Source organism: Balaenoptera physalus (genome assembly GCF_965194825.1).
Source record: "Balaenoptera physalus genome assembly, chromosome: 12".
In the NCBI taxonomy this organism is placed as follows: Eukaryota; Metazoa; Chordata; class Mammalia; order Artiodactyla; family Balaenopteridae; genus Balaenoptera; species Balaenoptera physalus.
Genome location: NC_138897.1, coordinates 50,019,368 through 50,042,161, shown reverse-complemented (window position 1 = coordinate 50,042,161; position 22,794 = coordinate 50,019,368). Strand labels below are relative to the sequence as shown.

The 22,794-nt window shown below is 41.5% G+C and overlaps 1 protein-coding gene across 4 annotated transcripts; it reads left to right on the top strand.

Annotated features, from left to right (window-relative positions):
* Positions 1-3,024: 3,024 nt before the first annotated feature.
* Positions 3,025-21,948, top strand: TTR (transthyretin). Of its 4 annotated transcripts, none has more exons than XM_082416242.1 (4): positions 3,025-13,823; positions 14,842-14,972; positions 20,279-20,414; positions 21,684-21,948. In XM_082416242.1, the coding sequence occupies exons 1-4, from the start codon at positions 13,755-13,757 to the stop codon at positions 21,789-21,791; spliced, it is 444 nt and encodes a 147-aa protein (XP_082272368.1). In that variant the 5' UTR covers positions 3,025-13,754; the 3' UTR covers positions 21,792-21,948. The 4 variants fall into 4 exon arrangements, with proteins under 4 accessions (XP_082272368.1, XP_082272366.1, XP_082272367.1 ...); XM_082416241.1 differs by lacking the exon at positions 3,025-13,823 and adding an exon at positions 13,869-14,717; XM_082416240.1 differs by lacking the exon at positions 21,684-21,948 and having other exon boundaries at positions 20,279-21,671.
* Positions 21,949-22,794: the final 846 nt, after the last annotated feature.

Below are 22,794 nucleotides of genomic sequence, written 5' to 3'. Positions count from 1 at the left end.
ACACACGATTTATAAAAGACAAAGTCATTTCAAGACACTGCTGACCTCTTATTAACTTTATGTCATAGAGTTTTTTTCCTAAATAGGTAGATATTAGAAGTTCAGGTCCAAGACATTTTTTTTACCTTAGAAAAAGAATTTCTACATCATATTAGAAGGGGTTGGAACGCCTGAGCCGCACACTGAACGTTGAAGCCTCCCCCAGTTCAGTCAGGCAACATGCTGCTCACCGGAGCCCAGGGTCCCGAGTCCCCATTTATGATCTCAATCTGCTGCAGAGTTAGTGCCTCTGAATGAATATTTTTTGAACCTGCCAACGAAGCACTTCTGAATACACAGAAGCCCAAAGCTCAGGGCAAAATGTAAATATTACTGATGCAGCTGTCACCCTTGACCTGTTTGCAGGGAACTGCAATCATACACAATCTAGAAACGTGATTGAAACAGTTCTATTTTAGCTGACAATCAACAACAAGGTCCGGCTCCAACCCATCCCTCTCCCCAGTGCAGATTATTTAGAGCCCCATTCTGGAATTCCCTGGTGGTCCAGTGGTTAGGACTCCGTGCTTCCACTCCAGAGGGCACAGGTTCAATCCCTGATTGGGGAACTAAGATCCCACACGCCGCTCGGCCAAAAAATTAAAAGTTTAAAAATTTTAAAAAATAAAAAAGAACAGAGCCCCATCCTTGCATGGCCAGGAGGAGGGGACCACGAAGCTTCCTCATATTTCCCAGCAACCACAGAGGCAACAGAGCTCCTCCCGCTCCTTGACCTAATTTACGACCTTGATTTTTACAAACTATCTGGTGTGATATCCATGTCACATAGTGAATCCCACCGAAATAAATGGACATCACTCGAATGTCACGATTATTACTTACATTTCTACATGATTCATAATCCAAGAGGCAACTACCAAGTTAATAAATATCCAAATTCTGACAGAACTTCCATATTTTATGATGGCAACGTTTGCATTTGGGCAAAAAGGCAACAGGTCTTCAGTTAAGGTATGATATAGTGATTCCTAGCCTAAAAGCTGGGAACTGGAAACGGACAGCCATGGACTTGCAACAAACAGAGCCAAAGTTTAAATTGCTTAAACAAAATCAAGGCAGGCTAGCCGACCCCAGACCCCATCCACCTCTACTGACTAGACCAGCATTTATGAATTACTATGTGCCAGTCACCATGCTGTGCTTCTTAACCATTATTGCATTCAACGCTCCCTAACAGGTAGATTATGCTACTCTTATCACTGTTTAGCAGGTAAGGACATTAATCCTCAAGGGTAAGAAAACCCGGGTAAATCACCTAATACGCAGCAAAGTTGGACTCAAACCAAGATTTTCTGACTCCAAAGTTCATGCATTGCCTACTATGCTACGTTGCCTCTCAAATAAAATAGTATTTCTTTGCCGAGCAGCCCTCACAGCCAGGGTGGGTGTGGGCAGATTTGGAGATGGCCCCAGTATAAGAAAGTGGGGAGATGCTTTAAAGGCTTTAAAAAAGTGGTGGCACAAAAATTCAAACTGTCTCCTTCACACATGCCCCAGCCAGGTTTTTAAATCCGTATGCCCTCAACTGGCCCAGATGACAAAGAGATTTCAAAAACCAAATATGAGCAGACGTGTCCCACTTACTCATACTTGTGACCTTCTTAAAGGACAGTGAGTGCCCAGTCTAGGGTTCTAAGTGCAGGTGCCATGTCTACAGCCCTTGAGGTCTCTAGGTGGAGGCCAAGTCAGAGAAGGACTCCGGGGATGGATGGGCATGGTGCCAGGCAGGGCGCTCACCTGTCTCGGGAGCTGCCTGGAGCCCCACAGTGCCCCCAAGAATGGGGATAAGAGACTGTGAACGCTGTGAGCTGACTGCCACTGTGCGACTAGGACCACTGCTCTATTCAAATCAGCCAGCAGCAGCCCGTGTCTTCATGATGACTTTGGAGCAGTTCTCAGAACTAAGCGGTGGGGAGAAGGCTACGCGGGGTTAAACATGACTCAAATAAAGCTATGGATAAATGTATTTTGTCTTTTAGGAGAACATTTGTCCCAGCTGAAGAATTACAGTGTTGGCATGAATATGCATTAAAAGAATAGAAACTGAGTGTGTTCCAAGGGAGCTGTATTGACCATACAGGCAGCTAATGACATGGTTTCCTTCCCTAGAAGAATCAGCACTCACTTTCAGAGTGACCTTGGAGTTTAAACTCTTGAAATGGAGAACACGGTGAGCAAGCTCCTCCGCTGAATTCATAAGTAAATAACACACGGCAGCACTGAACCACTATCTGGGTAACCCTTTTGCCTGTTGAAATCTGGGTTGATCATTGTTCATGCATCAGCCCTGCCAAGCTACTAATACCTGCAAACAGTTCTTTCTTTACCGGTCAAAGACTCCCTAATTCAATAGTAGCCACATGTCATAGATCATTTTCTTAGCCACTCTCAACAGAGAACTTGGGTATGGAGGCAAGGAAGTTCTTATTTGTTTCATAGACACCTGGTCAGATGGATCTGTTTCTCAGCAAGGTTGGGGAAAGGTAGCCATGTACCTGGTCACTAGCCAGCCTAGCCCTTTTAATGTGTCTAGCCAGCCCTGAACTCTGGTTAACTGAACCCATTGAGGATTTGTACTGTCTTTGTAGGTGTTCACAGAGCCCGAGAATACTATGACTCAAATTTGTGACCAACTGACCCCCAAATTTGAATCTTATTAAAAATAAAACTAAGGATCCAGGAGGTTAAGTAACTTGGCCAATGTTACCCATCTAGGAGGTGGTGGAGCTGTTAAAGAAACCAGACTCTGGACTCCATGGCCCAACCTCACTCCTGTGTGTGAGTTGATCCAACACAATGGTTTTCAGACTTTCGAGCACATCAGAATCCCCTGGAGGCCTTGTTAAAACACAGATTGTTGGGCCCCACCCCCAGAGTTTCAGATTCAGTATTTCTGGGGTGGAACTCTAGAATTTACACTTCCTAATAAGTTCTTAGGGAATGCTGATACTGTTGGTCTGGAGCCAACACTTTAAGAACCACTGATCTAAGATGTGTGATAAAGAAGGAGAAATTGCTCCTTGGACCCCAAAGACACAACAGATTCATTCAAAACCTCAGAATAAAGCAGTTTGTTCCAGTTTCCAAATCTGTTCTGGGCTAAGTAAGTTAGGTGAAATTGTCTTCTAGAATGCACATTTTGGAAGCAATGAAATGTCAGGGAAAAAGGCTTCTGCCCATCCTGCTGAACCATAGTAAAGGAGTTTTGGATTTGAATCTGGAATCAATGAATGAAGAAAAGAATCCTCAGACAAATGCAGAAGACAGATAGAGGCCCATGGAAAATAATCAGGGTGAAGACGGCAGGTGAGCACAGGTGGGTGGGCAGGAAAACAAAGGTACTGGTCAGGGGCTAAAACGAGGAGCACTGGAGCTCAGACTCAGTCTGGCTCATCTGACACGTGTAATCAAGAACATGGAACAATGTTGGTGCAGCCCCTCTGGAAAACAGTATGGAGGTTTCTCCAAAAACTGAAAAGAGAACCACCATATGACCCAGCAATTCCACTCCTGGGTATTTATCTGAAAAATAAACAAAAACATTAATTCAAAAAGATAAATGCACCCCAATGTTCATAGCAGCATTATTTACAATCACCAAGATATAGAAGTAACCTAAGTGTCCATCAACAGATGAAGAAGATGTGATACATAAATACATACAATGGAATATTACTCAGCCTTAAAAAGGAATGAAATTTTGCCATTTGCAGCAACATGGATGGACTTGGAAGGTATTATGCTAAGTGAAATAAGTCAGACAGAGAAAGACAATTACTGTATGATATCATTTATATGTGGAATCTAAAAAATACAACAAATTAGTGAATATAACAAAAAAGAAGCAGACTCACAGATACAGAGAACAAACTAGGGGTTACCAATGGGGAGAGGGAAGGAGAGAGGGGCAATACAGGGGAACGGGATTAAGAGGTACAAATTATGAGGTATAAAATAGGCTACAAGGATATATTATACAATATGGGGAATATAGCCAATATTTTACAATAACTATAAATGGAATCTAACCTTTAAAAATTGTGAATTCACCTGTAACATATTAAACAGCTGTAACATATAATATTGTACAGCAAGTATACTTCAATTTAAAACATGTTTTGAAAAAAGAACATAGGAAAATGACAGATTGTTGATCTGCCATCAGAAATGCCAAAAGTTGGGTGTGAAGGGCAATGCAAGTTTTGGTTCACTGAGAGAGAAAGCAAAACCTACCTGCAACTGGAGGTGACTCTTCCTTCGTTTACTGAATTATTTGGTCAGCATTTTGGGGGTGTTTCCTGTGTACCAGGCCCTGCAATAACTAAAGACTAGGACACAAAAAAATCAGAAGGCATTGCCTCTGTTCTCAAGGCACTAACACTCCAGGAAAGAGAAGTTGTGAATACACAGCTCTGACAAATGGCATAAATGTTTGAGGGAGTAACAGAAAGAAGAGAGGTAACTTCTGCCTAGGAAAAATCTAGGTTTCAGGCTTCTCTTGTTCTTATCATCAACTAAATGTTACTTTACCCCAGAGTTCTATCCTCAGACTTCTTACCGTTAAAGTCTCTCGGTGACTTCCAAACACTGGATCCACCCCACAGGCTCGTGACCCTGAATCTCCATCTCCAACCTGATTTCTCCGAAGCTCCATCTCCCAGGCTATTATGTCCAACCGTTATCAGGGCTTGGATGCCTGGATATCAACCCTTCAACCTCAACATGTCCAAAGCTAGATTCACTTTCTTTCATATTTCTAACTGAATAAGCCAATGACTCTATCTTCTAAACAGCCTCCCAAGTTAAAATACTTGAGTAGACCTTGGCTCTTCCCTCTCACCCATTTTCCGTTTGTGATGTCACCAGGATCTCATTTCTACCTCCATCACTGTTGCTCACCTGGCCTTTTCTCTCCATTACCATTATCTTCATCATCACTTCCCTGGGTTACTGAGGCCACCTCCTCTCTGAAACCTCTGCCTCAAGTCTCACCCCTCCCTAGCGGGTTGCCTTTCACACACTAAGAAGCCTCTGGGCAGCTCTGTCTGCTCCTTTGGGCAGTTAACAGGATGAGAAAGGGGTGAGGGCCCAGGGGTAGCATGTCACAGGATCTGTCCAAGGTCCAGCTAGTGTTTGAAGGACCATTGCTGTCAACGGAGATGGAGTAGAACTGAGTCTTGGCCATCTCTGAATGTCAGGCAAAGGACATTCGACTTTATTTAGCTGGCCATGGGGAGTGAGAGAAAGCTTTTGAAGAGAGATGTGATGTAATCAGAGGTACGCATTAAGAAGATTAATTTGGCAGTAGCTTATAGAAAAGATTATATAGAAAATAGATTAGCAGGAAGGAGACCAATTAAGACATACTTGCAAAAGACTATGTGATGAGCAATGAAGGTTTGAATTCAGTTGGCAGCTGTGGAGACAGAAAGTAAGAAATGGAGGAAATATTTTGGACATGGAAGTGCTATTACTTTTTGAAGTTTGGTGCCAAAGAGGGGGAGAATTCAAAAGTAACTCCTGAGGTTTTAGCCCTGACCAACCGAGCAGAGTAATGTCACTTGGAGAAAGAGTGATGGGGGAGGGGAGAAGGAGAGAGGTGATAGGGGATATGGGGCTCACATTTAGTCATGTTGTTGGAGGCCTTATTGGGATGCCCAGAGAGGCAGGAGATCAGGGGTCAGATGAGTCAGGCCAGAAAATGGAGTTGGATGTTCTTACTCAGAGGATATAGAGCAGCTGTGGAGGAAAGGATCAAGATGAAAGGCTGCTAGGATACCTCTGGGTTTAGTAATGACAAGAACCTTTGGAGTAAAAACGATCTTGTAAGAGGGAAGTAGCAGGGAAACCAGACTGTCATCACTGCCGCGCGTGATAAGAAGGGAGAAGTGACTACTCTTTAGTGGTGATAGGAACGGAAGGACGGGAGGGAGGTGTCGCATTGGGTGGCATGAGTTAGTTTTCAGGCATAAAGGAAGGAAAGAGGTGGGGAGAAGAGTAGGTAATGCATAATCTTAGAAGAAGACAAATTGATAAGACCAAGGTCAAAGTGGGAACATTAGCCTAGAAAGGTGAAAAATGGGGAGGGGGGTGATTTAGAAAAAATCATGAACTCTCTCCTGAATGGGGGGATGAAAGCAGGAGGGTCACGGAATAGCTCATAGTAGAAATGAAGGTTAAAAGTTTAACACTAAATTAAAAATACCTAGAAATGGCAACAAGGAATCAGTAAGATTTGGATATGGATATAAGAATAATAGAGCTGAAATGAGGGTTACACAAGAATTAAATGAATTTTTTGAGGACATGATCAAGATAATTCTGTCACTTTTCCCTGAAGCAAGCTTAGCACATTGCCACCTTCCATAGGTGTCCCCCAATCAGATGGTGAGGGGACACTCGGATGGAGAAATGGCAGAAGATTAAGGAGAAGAGGTATCTAGGGTGCCTGGTGAGAGAAACACTGAAGACTGACCACGGGACACAGGCTGGGAGGGAAGGCAACACATCCCCAATGGGAGTGATGAGGGCTCCAGGGTTTCTTGGTCAGATGGGAAATTTGGTACCACTAAAGAAAGCTCAAGGGAAATGCAGTCACTGGAGAAACCAGATTTCATTTAAGATGAAGAGGTAGACAGAGCACTTGGGACACCAGCTAAGGGGAGTTTGGGCACAGGAGGATTGAAGTTTTCTGAAACTCAGTGGAAGGAATGGGCAGGGGTGTGATCTAAGTGGCAGTGAGCACGAGTGAACAGAAAAGCTGAAAAGGAAGAGAAGAGAGAGGAGTTTGCACCTGTGGGGATGCATGAGAGCAAGACGGTTTGTAGGTTAACCCCTTTTGCTCATGTAGTAGGTCTCGAGGTCAAGTCAACTGGAAAAATCAATCATACTTCTGCATCTTTAAGTGATGAAGCAGATCGACCTAAGAATTCCCCCACTGTTACATTCTCACGGCCCAGTGGTCCAGGATGGCCTCTTCCAGGACACTAAGGACCTTGTTTTGGGAAAACATGGCTGCTGCTAGGACATCTGACTTGTGTTAAACTTGCATTTCTCCCTGGCCTCTGCCTTTAAATATTCAAATGACTGCTCTTTCCATAAATGAGACCTTGGGTTTACTCGGCTGTTGTTTTAGTTCACTGCTTTCTGTCTTTCTGTTGAGGAGCACCTGTCTAATCTTCTCAGGCTCTAAATACTGGAGAATCATCTACCACTACATCTTCAACACCCTGTCCCTCTGGTCTCTGCCTGCCTAGCACTGTCTGTTGTATCCGTCCCTTCCTTCTAGGCGACACCACACCAGCCCGACTACTATTGTTGACATTGTAAGAAGGGCTTTTGCTAAGATCGGTGTCTCCTGGTGGACCCCAGCTGGCCATCTCCCTAGGGGGCGTTTCCTGGGTGAATTCACCAATTCACATGGGCTGACCAATGTCCAAAGTCAACTGTGCAGGCTCAGAACCACCGTTTCATCTGAAATCTCAGAGATGGACTCTCGCGACCAAGCTCACAAACACTGAAATATAAATAAGAATTCAGTGTAGTGACATCCCATAAAAAACCTATCAGCCCCACAGGCCAGAATGATGGATAATTTCTCTACTTCTGTGGGAAGTCTTTGTGACACTCTTCCCTACACCAGGGAAAATCCTGCTCGTAAAACTATAAATCTTCACGCCAAACAACAAATATTACAACTTCCTTTTTACTTCCTTCCACTGCTAACCAATCTCAGGGATAACTCCCATTTTCTCACTTTGTATATGCTAGTAGATTCCATTAGATTACAGCCATGCCATGCTGGCCTGGGGTCCATTCCATCTCTTTCCTCAGAGTTCTTAACCTCATTGTGTGTAAAATTAAATATAGTACAAAGGAACTCAGTGACACTGAAATGACACTTTAAAATATTTTTCAAATTGTGATATAATATGTGTGCATCTTTATTAATTACGAAATCTAGCCCGGGGTCTAATAACTACCATAACTTCAAAGTAGTGATGAGCATAAAGAATATTTTAAAAGACATCCACCCAGTAGATGTATATGAAAATATCTGTGATTTCTTTTGGTGACAAAGTCACAGGTACTGCTAATAACTACTTTTGGTTTGTTGTCTACATTTATAATTTAAGGAAATGCTGAATTTCCGTCAGGGGTTTGTATAAATAAAGATGTAATCTTTTCCCATCCAATATCACAGGTTTTCCGAATTTTACTCACAGACACCAACAGTTTGTGGACCCTAGGTTAAGAATCCCTATTAAGATGACTTGGCATGTCTCTGCTTTTTTCCATTACATGCTGATTTTATAATGTGTTTCTCACATCACAGTTTCTAAGTTCTTCAGGCAATTCATTCCAGTCTATATATACTACCTACAGTTCTCAGATACATTCTCCATCTTTTTAAGAACATTGTTTCTTACATGTAAAAAGTATGAGATAATCATCAAAAACTGGAAACAACTGAATTATCCACCAAATGCTGAATGGATAAACACATTGTGGTATATCCATTCAAATGAGTACTACTCATAAATTAACAGGAAAATTAATGAAACATGCAACAACATGGATGAAGATCAAAAGAATTATATTAACACAAAGAAGGCTACAAAAGGCTAATCAAAAGGCTACATACTGTATGATTCCATTTATATGGTTGCCTGCATGGGCAATGAAAGAATGGGAAACAAAGGAAAAGGCTTTTTCTGTATTTATTCAGCCATCCCCGGAGGAAAGACACACTAGATAAGACAGAAACAAGCATTCTGAGAACGAGAAAAGTGTAGTCTGTTGTGAAGTAAGGAAATTTTCTAGGCTCTCCCATAGGCTGGATGAAATAGTCTCAAAAAATTAGTCAAGTCCCTTTGCTCTAATTCCTTGTTTACTCAGCAACCATCTGACTATTAATTAAATTGGTATTATGGTTTTAAAATGAATCTTTTATGATTATCTTACTATTAATGGAATCCTCAGGGCTTAGTCACCTCAAGGGGAGCTGACAAAATTGAATTCTTCAGGCTGCAAAGGTCCAGGGCCCCAAAACACTGTCTTCCCCCCCTACCCACCCCCTTCCTTCATGAGACCCAGTCCAAACTCCTGGTCAACCAACTCTCCACTCTGGCTAATCAGCTTACTCACAAGAATATTAGTGGGCATTTCGGGATCAACAGATCACTGGCTAGCAGTTGACATGTACCCTCAGAAAATAAATGAAGAAGAAAGAATTTATCTATGATATTTTAAAAAATTAATAGATAAGCTTGTCCATTAGAAGGGAGATGGCAGAAGAAAAACAGAGAGCAGTCCTGAGCTGTTCATTAACTACCACATATTTCTGTAGTAAAAGGAGGAATAGCATCATCAAATTAGTCTTTTTTACCTCAGCTAAACATCTAGGTTTCAGCCCCATGCTCAGAATGTGAAGAAAAACAGTACATGGCTAAGAAAAGACATACATTTATAGCAGAAATGTTTCACTACTGCACCTTTATTTTCTGGCACTTGATCCTACTTCTGTTGATATTCGCTCTACAGAACACTGTTTCTACAGCAACCACTTAAGGCTCCAGGAATGTGGTGACCCTTGACCTTAATTCATCCCTCTTGGTGGACCATCTTTCTAAAAGAGCTTTCACAAACTCAGATAAACACGGAAAGGCAGGCCCTCTTATCTTTGGGAGTTTATGTTTATCCTTATAACCCTCTTTCATCACAAATTGCCTGTCAGGCAAGAAACATTGGACTTTTCTTGTATTTGTCATTGCCATTTGTTCCATACCAGCATTCCTTTGACCAAGAATGCATTCCCACTCTCTTCATTTCTTCCTTTCTCCTCAGCTTTGCTCTTCTCTCACCTAAAACACCATAAGCTTCTTCTCCTGAGGCTCTCTAGCTTTTACTTCACATTTATCTACATTTGCTCTTTAGGTCTCTGGCAGAATTTTCTCTTCTTTTTATATTAAAAATCATCTCTATCTCTGTAAGTTATTGATGATTCCACAATCAGATTCGGGATGCTCCTTCTACTCTCACTTTTTCTCTACCTCCTTATCTTGTTCAAATTCAAATTCTGCTAATGATTTCCAGGTCAATGATAGTTCAGAAGGCAAGCTAGTCAAAGCGGCCAAGGGCATGAGGCTTGGAGGGTGTGCTACTGCAGTGAATAACAGAATCTACTATTAGGGGATGTAAATGGATGGAGTGGGGGTGTAACTAACATGAGGAGATAGATCAGGCATAAATATAGGTTCCTGTATTTACGTGAAAATTCATAAATGGTAACCGCAGGAAGATATCACCTCACACCTGTTAGAATGGCTATCATAAAGAAGAAAAGAGATAATAAATGCTTGCAAGGACATAAAGAAAAGGGAATCTTTGTAAACTGTTGTACTGCTGACGGAATGTAAATTGGTACAGCAACTATGGAAAACAGTATGGAGTTTCCTCAAAAAATTAAAAATAGACCTAGCATACAATCCAGCAATCCCACTTCTGGCTGTATATCCAAAGGACATGAAACATGGATCTCGAAGAGATATCTCACTCCCGTGTTCAGCATTATTCACAACAGCCTAGATATGGAAACAACCTCAGTCTCTGTCTAAGGATGAATGGATAAAGAAGCTGTGGTATGTACACAATGGAATATTATTCAGCCATGAGAAAGAAGGGAATCCTGCCATTTACAACAACATGGATGGACCTCGAGGGAATGATGTTAAGTGAGATAAGCCAGACAGAAAAAGACAAATATTGTATGACCTCACTCATATGTAGAATCTAAAAAAGTTGAACTCATAGAAACAGAGAATAGAAAAGTGGTTGCCAGGGGCTGAGGGGTGGAAGAAATAGGAGAGTTTGGTAAAAGAGTACAAACTCACGGCTATAAGATAAATAAGGTCTGAAGACCTTACGTAAAACATGGTGACTATAGTTGATAACACTGTATTATATAATTGAAATCTGCTAAGAGAGTAGAACTTAAATGTTCTCACTAAAAAAAAAAAAAAAAAAAAAATAATGGATGTGTTCATTAACTAGATGGTGGGAATCCTTCCACAATGTATACATATATCAAATCACCACTATGTACACTTTAAATATCTTAAAATTTCGTTTGTCAGTTATACCTCAATAAAGTTGAAAATAAGCTTCATAAATGAAAAAAGCAGAGATGATGGATAATATATGGTGATTTTTGACCATTGCGACCAAGAGGTCATGATGGGTAGTGTTATGTTACGGGGAATGTGGTCGCAGCTATTACAGTTACGAATGCGTTCAGGATGCATCATTTGCAGTAGAACATCTTCCAAAGAAGGTTACTGTCTCAAAGTCCTGTGTACCGGCCTGATTCTACCTGGAGCACGTATCCAGTTCAGAGCATCACATTTGAAAAGAGGCACTGACCACCAATGGGAGTGTATCAGAGGAGGAAGTTCAGGGTGATAAGGATTCTGGGAAATGTGTCTGAAAAGGAATCATTCAAAGAAGTTGGAATGTCTATCTGGCAAATAGAAAATAAGCTGTCACTCTCCACTCAAATGGCTGTCAGGAGACCAGCAATTTCAAACTCAAATTTCCAGGAGGCTAGGCAGGAACATAGATGAGAGAAACAGGACATGTGTCAGGAGAGAAAAAAGCTCAAGCGTGAGAGTGCCACTAGAGATGTTACCTAGCCTCAGAGTCGAAGGAGAGGCCTGGGCGTTGTAATGTCTGAGAATGACAGCCCGAAGATTATCATCACATGTGAGAATAGGCCTAATGCTACATTTCTTTCTGATTTCTCAAGAGAAGCCAGAAATCCACATTTTTATGCAATGTGTCTCAATTTTTAATTTTAACAACCATTTCAAAAAAAATTTTAAAGACAGATTCCTCAGGCCAAACGTAACATGTCTATGGGCTGGTGGCAGCCCAGTGTTGCCAGGTCATGATGTCTATGGGATACATTTCTTGTATTTAACAGAAAGTAGCGCAAAGATGCATAGATGGAAGATTGACTTGGGACATGAGAGCGCATTCGAATGTTTAGAATTCACAGTCAGAAAAAAGACTCTCCACCCAAGCTCTGAGCATTGGGAAATAGTCCAGAGAATATTAGATGACAATATATGAAAGATATAAGAGAAAGGATTTTCTCCTTAGCAGAGATGTTGAACTAAATTATAATTAGACTTTATACCAGAATAGTGGCTTACAGGTTATCAAGAGCTTTTGTATTATCTCATGTAAACAGTTATTAGAATAGTTCTTTGAAGTAGAAAAGTAGGAATTTCTGTTTTACAAATGCATCAGCTGAGTATCTGAGATATTACATAATTCACAGAAGGTCATCCAGGAAACCAGGCAAGAGAATTAGGACTCAGGTCATCGAACTTCAAATTCAAAACTCTTTCCAGTGCTACTTCAGAGTCAGACTCTAAGGCTATGAGATTCCCTTCCTAGCTATGCTCTGAACTGGAATTGCTCCTTTGTTGTTTTCCTGTGGTCAGTTTCCTTCCCTGCACATTTCCGTATTTCTGGAATGCCTTCCTGCCCCTTCCACTACCCCCTGAAAGCTCTTATCCTTCACCACCTCTTGTTCAGTTTCTTCCAAGCTGTCACCTAAAGGAATGCTCCCCCAACTCTCTGTGCTCCAAACTGGACTCACCCTTGACATGTGATTCTCCAAAATTTTTGTCTATCGTCTTTGCGTCTTCTACATATACGTCTTTATCAGGACAAAACCTGTCTTAACCCGTAACAAAGCCACGTGCACATATGTGCACACACATACACACAAGAGCTGGTACTTGATCAATGAATCATCCAGTGATTATAATTGCTGGACTTGTAAACTGGTCAGGAGAAAGAGAATCTTTTGTCAACCACGGCTTCTAGTTCTCACAGCCATTTCTACTTCCTTCCAGAAACTTTGATTCTGACAAAAGCCAGCTGGGTAGCCTTGTTTCTGCACATTCAGTGCAGAAGAGGCCATAAAAAATATCTGGTTCTTTGTATTTCAGGCTCGTGGATGCCAGTTTGAAATGTGTCATTATTCCTTGGGTCGAGAACCTTGTCTCAGAAGAACACAAAAATCATGGAGAAATTGCTGACTAAGTTAAGCTTCCAAATGACTTAGTTTGGCCGAAACATAGGCTTTTCAAACGTAAGCACTGCCAAAGATTTTTCCTCGTTGACTCATGGATATAGCTCGAGTGCCACGATGCTTTCTGATGCACTATATTTAAGCCTGTGCAGCCAAATGTCATTCCATGTGAAATAAGTTATTACAATTTGCATCTATCATTTAAAACGAATGATAAAATGTACAGAAAATGGAGAACGTGCATAGAAATAATAGGTAGGGAGGAATAAAATCTCCAAGAATGTTGCTGCATCCAGCCACGCATGGAGAAGAGTATTTTTGTTTGTTTTGATTGTTTCGTTTTGGTGATCTAGCTGGTCAAATGACCTGTTAAGAATATTTCATAGAGCTAATGTTCTGACGCTCTAATCTGTCTAGGCAAGTTTCATATTTGTGTGGGTTACTTATTCTCCCTTTGTTGACTAAGTCAGTAATCAGAATCAGCAGGTTTGGAGACAGGTTGGCAGGGCTCAGGAGGCTGGCTGGGGAGAAGTGAGTATAAAAGCCCGAAGCTGGGAGCAGCCTTCTCAGAGACCCACCGGTCCTTGGCAGAATGGCTTCTTCCCGTCTGTTCCTGCTCTGCCTCGCTGGACTGGGACTTGTGTCTGAGGCTAGCCCTGTGGTGAGTGTTCGACTCTTTGAAGTCCTTTCATATGTCTCCTGTGGATGACGTAGAAGGGACTCCTTCCTGCTTTGCCAACCAGTTTTTGTTAGTAAGGCCAGGGCACCCAGCATCTATTTTTAAACATCATTGATTCAAACTTCACAAAGAATGAAATTCTGCAGAGCTCATTGAACTGGGGCTTGGATCCTGGGCGCTCTCCTCTATGGCTTTGCAATGGTGCCTCAGTTTCCTCAGATAAATGGTAGAAATAAAGATCCGATATTCCAGAAGCTGTTACTATTGAGTTTTCAGAAGCTTGACATTTGATAAAGTTGATTTCCCTTTAGCTCATCAAAAAGTATGTAGTGATTAATCTTTGAAAGGCTTGGCAGACAACGTTCTAGTCAGATATCTAACTAACTCTTAAATCCTGAGAATTCCCTGGTGGTCCAGTGGTTAGGCCCCGGCCCCTTCACTGCTGCGGTCCCCGGTTTGACCCCTGGTTGGGGAATTAAGATCCCGCAAGCTATGCAGTATGGCCAAAAAGGAAAAAAAAAAATTCTTAAATTCCCCTAGGAGAATTAACTAAAACTATAAAAAGGGTCATGAAATCATCTGACATTATTTTACAGCAACTAGTAAGAGGGAATCACTACAGCAACAACTGAGTAAAATGCTCTCAGGAAAAACTATTTAGTCCTATGGCACAGTACATCTTTGCAGCAATTCCACTCAAATGACGAGGCTTACTGAAGCAACTGTTCTCAGAGGGCCTATTTTCTCCCTTCAAGTTCATTATACACGCCCCCGCTGGAGCGCAGCATGTCCAGGGGCAGAAACCATTCCTTCTTTGGAGACAATCACGTCTGTGCTACACTGAGTGAGGGAAGCTCATTAACCATCAACACTTCCGTACGTAGCTGGAAATGGGATTCGCGTGTCCTTTCTGCCTTGTTCCAAATCGAAGACCACAAAGGACGCATCCTGTCCCTCTGACCAACTTTGTTGACTTGCCACTTGTCTCCTCTCTGCCCAGGGCTCTGGTGAATCCAAGTGTCCTCTGATGGTCAAAGTCCTAGATGTCGTCCAGGGCATTCCTGCTGTGAACGTGGGCGTGAAAGTGTTCAAAAAGGCTGCTGACGAGACCTGGGAGCCGTTTGCCTCGGGGTGAGCTGCCCGGGGAACCCAGACGGAGGACTTGGTTATACCTTCCCGTTCCCCCGCCACTTGTTAGAGAGAGGGGCTCACACTGTTACCAGAAGGGGGGCCCCTTCCAGGGCCCGAGAGTGGGCTCTTGTCTAACACACGGAAATGAATTGTTCGAGGAGAGGCACGTGCTGACAAAGCAAGAGACTTTACTGGGAAGGGGCACCCGGGTGGAGAGCAAGAGGGTAAGGGAACCCAGGAGGACTGCTCTGCCACGTGCCTCGCAGTCTCAGGGCTTACGGTAATGGGGTTAGTTTCCGGCTGTCTCTGGCCAATCATCTTGCTTGTGCCCATATTTGGTCTGACTCAGGGTCCTTCCTGGTGGCAGGCACATCTCTCTGCCAAGATGGATTCTAGCTCGAGGGTTTCTGGGAGGTCGGCAGGACCTATGGGCTGGCGTCTCCTCCCTCCTTTTGGCCCCCCTCGGGTTCTCCCGATTAGTTTTCTGAGGCAGTGCCGTGGTCCTTATCGGGACCTCCTGTTGTGAGACAACTCATGCAAGCAGTTGTTATCGTACCTGGCCAAGGCGGGCGGTTTCGGTCAAAGGGTCCCTAACAACATCATTCACTAAAAGTCCACCAAGTAAACTGAAAATGTGGGCAGAGGGAAAGTGGATTGAGTTTCTGTGGGTTTTCATTGAATCCCAAGAATCACATGATGATTCTCCATCCATCATTGGGAAGGTCATTTTCTTTAGTGTGGTTTCAACTGAGTTTTTATTTGTTAGTTCATTTATGTGTCTATAAAATGCCAAGAACACTGTGGAAATGCCAAGTTAAGAGAATATTCTAAGCACGAGACAGAACGGACGCCAAAAACATTCAGAAGAATATAAATAAATAAATAAATAAATAAATAAATAAATAAATAAAAAGGCAGAAAAAACCCAACAACATTCAGATGTTTGTGGGAATTTTTTTTCTGATGATAAGACAAAAAAGGGAAATCCAGTATTTTCTTCCTGGAAAGGAAGAAAGGTGGGAGGGTAATGAACAGAGTCAGTAAAGACAACTTCCATTTTTACCTGTCTTAGTTTTTGCTATCTAATGGAGAGTGATTTCTAACACCAGCCATTGAGCAGGTACTTACATGGAAACAGAAATTGCCTAGTTTAAAAACAAAAAGGAGTTGCCTAGTATTTGTTGATGGCAAAGAGTTACCAAGGAGCTTAATCATATAAACAATGAAAAAGTCAGATATGGGTTTCTCCTTGTATTTTGGGGTTCCCATTATGTGTGCAAATGATACCTCCTCTGGTAGATACCCTCACACAACAGGGGAGAGAAGTGAGGCCCCAGGGTCAAGGGAACCTCAGTCAGAGAAGCTCATGGCCACTTCCAAGGGTAGTTACGAACCTTTGCCCAAACACCAACCCTGAATCGTAATGACTCTTTTTTTTTTTTTTTTTTTTAATGGTAACTGTCTGGTAATTAGTTTACTAAAACCTAAATTGGAACATGTAGACACAGAAGTACGTTGAAAAGATTTTTATCTTTCGGGAAAGGAAACCCATTGCAATAAAACGTCAAACAGTCTTTTCAACTGACAGCAAGAACTCCTCTCAGTTTTCTATGTATGAACAAAATCCAGTCACATCAAATTATCCAACAAGTTAATAAAAACAAATTTTCCTGAAACTGCACATCATTTAAGTCCTCCAAATTAGCGGCAGTCAGCTCAATCTGCACTTGGTGGTTCCTGGGGACTATGGGCCCGTCAGTCAGGCTGGCTCTGCTGCAGGCTACCTGGGTGCCAGGTGGGCCCCAGGGAGGTCACAGGTTCAGTAACTGCCTTCCTGAGTGTCCTGGGCTGTCCCTCCTCCCCCACCATGATGGTTAGAGCTTCTTTGACCTTCCCACGCCTCACCCACAAGCCCCAAGTTAGCCCAGTTCAAACGCTTCCCTGAGTTTCTAGATGTTCCTCTATCTCCTGCCATTGGCCTGGAACCAGGGTTTTCATCTACAATTTCCCCCTCAAAACACCGAGGGGACAAGGCCCCTTGCTGAGGAAACCGTTTACTTCCTCCTTACTTTGTACTGTATGGGGAAGTGGCCAAAAATGTGTTTTATTTTTATTAGTAATGGGTCCTGTTGGATTGAATGACTTAAGAATGTGTCTATTGCAATTAAAAGAGGTATCGTGTTTATATTAATGCTTTAAAGTTTGGTTACTCTGGGAGCATCAGTTTACAGGAGTGTAAATAGGTGATAATGAATGCAATGAAGGATCCCACATTAAAAGTGTACCTCTCTAGAAAACGTCAGTGTGGTTTTTTTTTCTTTTCTTTTTTTTTATTGGAGTAAAATTGGTTTACAATGTTGTGTTAGTTTCTGCTGTACAATGAAGTGAATCAGCTATATGTATACCTATATCCCCTCCCTCTTTTTTTTTTTAACACCTTTATTGGAGTATAATTGCTTTACAATGGTGTGTTAGTTTCTGCTTTATAACAAAGTGAATCAGTTATACATATACATATGTTCCCATATCTCTTCCCTCTTGCATCTCCCTCCCTCCCACCCTCCCTATCCTACCCCTCTAGGTGGTCACAAAGCAATGAGCTGATCTCCCTGTGCTATGAGGTTGCTTCCCACTAGCTATCTGTTTTATGTTTGGTAGTGTATATATGTCCATGCCACTCTCTCACTTTGTCACAGCTTACCCTTCCCCCTCCCCATATCCTCAAGTCCATTCTCTAGTAGGTCTGTGTCTTTATTCCCATTTTGCCACTAGGTTCTTCATGACTTTTTTTTTTTTTCCTTAGATTCCATATATATGTGTTAGCATACTGTATTTGTTTTTCTCTTTCTGACTTACTTCACTCTGTATGACAGACTCTAGGTCCATCCACCTCACTACAAATAGCTCAATTTCGTTTCTTTTTACGGCTGAGTAATATGCCATTGTATATATGTGCCACATCTTCTTTATCCATTCATCCAATGATGGACACTTAGGTTGCTTCCATGTCCTGGCTATTGTAAATAGAGCTGCAATGAACATTTTGGTACATGACTCTTTTTGAATTATGGTTTTCTCAGGGTATATGCCCAGTAGTGGGATTGCTGGGACGTATGGTAGTTCTATTTTTAGTTTTTTAAGGAACCTCCATACTGTTCTTCATAGTGGCTGTATCAATTTACATTCCCACCAACAGTGCAAGAGTGTTCCCTTTTCTCTACACCCTCTTCAGCATTTATTGTTTCTAGATTTTTTGATGATGGCCATTCTGACCGGTGTGAGATGATATCTCATTGTAGTTTTGATTTGCATTTCTCTAATGATTAATGATGTTGAGCATTCTTTCATGTGTTTGTTGGCAATCTGTATATCTTCTTTGGAGAAATGTCTATTTAGGTCTTCTGCCCATTTTTGGATTGGGTTGTTTGTTTTTTTTTATTGAGCTGCATGAGCTGCTTGTAAATTTTGGAGATTAATCCTTTGTCAGCTGCTTCATTTGAAAATATTTTCTCCCATTCTGAGGGTTGTCTTTTGGTCTTGTTTAAGGTTTCCTTTGTTGTGCAAAAGCTTTTAAGTTTCATTAGGTCCCATTTGTTTATTTTTGTTTTTATTTGCATTTCTCTAGGAGGTGGGCCAAAAAGGATCTTGCTGTGATTTATGTCATAGAGTGTTCTGCCTATGTTTTCCTCTAAGAGTTTAATAGTGTCTGGCCTTACATTTAGGTCTTTAATCCATTTTAGGTTTAATTTTGTGTATGGTGTTAGGGAGTGTTCTAATTTCATACTTTTACATGTACCTGTCCAGTTTTCCCAGCACCACTTATTGAAGAGGCTGTCTTTTCTCCACTGTATATGCTTGCCTCCTTTATCAAAGATAAGGTGACCATATGTGCGTGGGTTTATCTCTGGGCTTTCTATCTTGTTCCATTGATCTATGTTTCTGTTTTTGTGCCAGTACTATACTGTCTTGATTACTGTAGCTTTGTAGTATAGTCTGAAGTCAGGGAGCCTGATTCCTCCAGCTCCATTTTTCATTCTCAAGATTGCTTTGGCTATTCAGGGTCTTTTGTGTTTCCATACAAATTGTGAAATTTTTTGTTCTAGTTCTGTGAAAAATGCCAGTGGTAGTTTGATAGGGATTGCATTGAATCTGTAGATTGCTTTGGGGAGTAGAGTCATTTTCACAATGTTGATTCTTGCAATCCAAGAACATGGTATATCTCTCCATCTATTTGTATCATCTTTAATTTCTTTCATCAGTGTCTTATAATTTTCTACATACAGGTCTTTTGTCTCCTTAGGTAGGTTTATTCCTAGATATTTTATTCTTTTTGTTGCAATGGTAAATGGGAGTGTTTTCTTAATTTCACTTTCAGATTTTTCATCATTAGTGTATAGGAATGCAAGACATTTCTGTGCATTAATTTTGTATCCTGCTACTTTACTAAATTCATTGATTAGCTCTAGTAGTTTTCTGGTAGCATCTTTAGGATTCTCTATATATAGTATCATGTCATCTGCAAACAGTGACAGCTTTACTTCTTCTTTTCTGATTTGGATTCCTTTTATTTCTTTTTCTTCTCTGATTGCTGTGGCTAAAACTTCCAAAACAATGTTGAATAATAGTGGTGAGAGTGGGCAACCTTGTCTTGTTCCTGATCTTAGTGGAAATGGTTTCAGTTTTTCACCATTGAGGATGATGTTGGCTGTGGGTTTTTCATATATGGCCTTTATTATGTTGAGGAAAGTTCCCTCTATGCCTACTTTCTGCAGGGCTTTTATCATAAATGGGTGTTGAATTTTGTCGAAAGCTTTCTCTGCATCTATTGAGATGATCATATGGTTTTTCTCCTTCAATTTGTTTCCCCTCCCTCTTGGACCTCCCTCCCACCATCCCACCCACCTAGGTCATCACAGGGCACCGAGCTGAGCTCCCTGTGCTATACAGCAGGTTCCCACCAGCTATCTATTTTACACATGGCAGTGTATTTATGACACATGGTAGTGTATTTTTGCGTAATGACTTTTTTGAAGTGAAACCTCATAAGAGAAAAAATCTACAATGAGCGTTTTGAAATATTCCTGACAAATTTCCTGTCAGTTAATTTTAGACAGTTACTAGAATTTTCCCTGTCCTGAGCTAGTTGAGAAAAAAAAAAAAAAAAATATATATATATATATATATATATAATCACATACACAAACTGCACTTGTGTGTGTGCGTGCGTGTGTGTGTGTGTGGTGTCACCTCAAAATGGCATTTATTCCCTCAATGCCTAACTTAACGTGGACTTTTGCACCTTCTAGGAAAACCAGTGAATTTGGGGAGCTCCATGGGCTCACAACAGATGAAAAACTTGTAGAAGGAATATACAAAGTAGAATTAGACACCAAATCCTACTGGAAGTCACTTGGCTTTTCCCCTTTCCATGAATATGCAGAGGTGAGTGTATGGATGCTTGTGTTGTTTTTTATTTTTTGTTTGTTTTCAATCCCAGAAAATGCACCGTTTGCACTTTGCACACCTTGGAAAAGTCAGAAGGAACGTACTGGACTAGCACAGCTTCCCTTTACCATTTCTACAATCAGAAATCCACAAAACTCTGAAATGCAAACTTTTTCTCTGTTTGATGATAACTCATTTAGTAACATGACCTGAACTTACAAGATGCTCTTTAGAGACTTCATTCCTTCCACTGAATCCTATTGTTTGTCTGCTGAAGAAATATTTATATGTTGGATTATTAGGCAACCCTCCAGACCCCACTTAGGGTGTTATACAGCAAAAAAATAAGTGCATCATTTTACGTCTCTAAAATCTGACAATTTTTTCATTCCAAAACACATCTGGCTTCCAGAGGTTTGGATAAGTGATTTCAGACAATGCATACAGAGACAGTAAATTCATAATAATAATAGCAACACAATAGATAACGCTTTTCAAGCATATACTACCACTGTTTTCTATATTTAACCTATTTAATCTTTGTAAACAACCCATTGGAACCATTCCTATTATTGCCCTTATTTTACAGGTGAAGAAAGTAAGGCACAGGGAAGTTAAATAACTTGTCAAGGTCACGGGGCCAGTAAGGGGAGGAGCAGTAATATTTACCACCAGGTCCCAGGCTGGGTTTAGCCTCAAGGTGTGCCTCAGCTTTCTTCCTGTGACAAGTCACGCTAAAAAAAATAATAATAATAAAAATAAAGCCACATTTGTAACCATTGGTTCACACTCTATTCCTCTGCTTATGAGGTAGTGGGAACCTCAGAGTTATCCATGGGCCCAATCTCCTTGCGTCTTCCTTGTCTTTAATAATTCCTTAAGTCATGTAAAACAGATGGCTGCCATAGAAATAGAATCCAGACATGTCGGTCATCGTTAAAGATCAACTAATTGCATGAGCGATTAGGAGCTCTGTGATTTCCCTCGGTCAGGTTAGGGCCACCCTGATTTTTAGTGTAAATTTGCCAAAAAAAGAGAGAGACCTGATTATACAGGCGGGAGAAAAGAATCTGGTTGAAAGAGCTGCGCAAGGCTCCAGCGGCTTAGCTGGCCAGCATATTTGGAGTTCTGCCTTTTGCTCACACTGTTCCAGAAAACAAAATAAGAAAGTAAAAATAATTTCTTTGGACTTGGAGTGGTCTCTCTGTCTGTGACTCACATTTGGAGGCTCTGCTGAAAAGCAATCCTGTCTGTGTTCCCTCCTAGGTGGTGTTCACAGCCAACGAGTCTGGCCACCGCCACTATACCATCATGGCCCTGCTCAGCCCCTACACCTACTCCACCACGGCCCTCATCAGCAGCCCCAAGGAGTGAGGGGCACCTGCTTCGGTGGACTTGAAGGATGAGGGACAGGACTTCATGTAACCAACAGCATTCCATTTTTATTAAAGCAGTGCTTTCACTTTATAGGCTATGTTAGAAACTCGGGCAGAGACAATAAAATATTTCTATTAAAGCACTTCCCATTTCACCACTTGAACTTGCTTTTTTTTATTCCCCTGTTGTCCTCTCAAATAAAAAAAAAGAATCCAAATTTGACAGAAATGCAAAGGAACTCAAAGAACATCTCTGGCTGAACTCTGGGGGAAATCCAAATTTCCAGTGTTTTCCAAGCTAAGCACATATTCGACCTCATCCGCAGCTATTAAAAACACACATTCTGAAAATGAGAGAGCTTTCTTTTCCTCTCACCTTTGGTGAATAGCAAAAGGCAAATTCTAAGGGTCCTCTTCTTTATTATGTGCATTTCCTTTAAGTGCTTCGCAGATTTCAAGAGTAGCCCAGCTCCACCGGGACAGACTTACAGTGACTCAAGCCCTCTAATCCGGTTCAGAATGACCACAGCCCACAGGCAGCTGACTAGGGGATGTGATCAGAGAACCCTCGCACCCCCAACTCACTTGGACTAACCCGAAATTTATGTACTGAGAGACTGCTGTACGCCAAGCATTCCTTTAGATGCTTTGAACCTAAAGAATAAGATCCAGTGCCTGCATATAAAGAGCTCACATTCTTTTAAGAAGATAACTATGTCAATGTGATTTGACAAGGGCTATGGCCCAAGGCACCATACCTTGGTGGGAGGGTGGGAAAGAGGGAGTAGCAAACAGCCTGGAGAAGTCAGAGAGGGACTCAGAATAAATTGCACTTGTTTGAAATTTGACTCAGCCATTTATCGGGTAGAAAAGGAAGAGGTATTCTAAGTAAGGAGAGCAGAGATTGCAAGAGCAGGCCAAGGGAAAGAGCTTGATAAATTGAGAGAACAGATGGGGGATTAGAATACTGGATCGTAGAGGGTATTGAGGTGCACTAGGTT

Coding starts and splice junctions, on each gene's coding strand:
- TTR (XM_082416239.1), top strand. CDS start 14,628: ATGTCCAGGGGCAGAAACCATTCCTTCTTTGGAGACAATCACGTCTGT. Junction 14,718..14,841: donor CATTAACCATCAACACTTCC/GTACGTAGCTGG, acceptor CTCTCTGCCCAG/GGCTCTGGTGAATCCAAGTG. Junction 14,973..20,278: donor TGGGAGCCGTTTGCCTCGGG/GTGAGCTGCCCG, acceptor TGCACCTTCTAG/GAAAACCAGTGAATTTGGGG.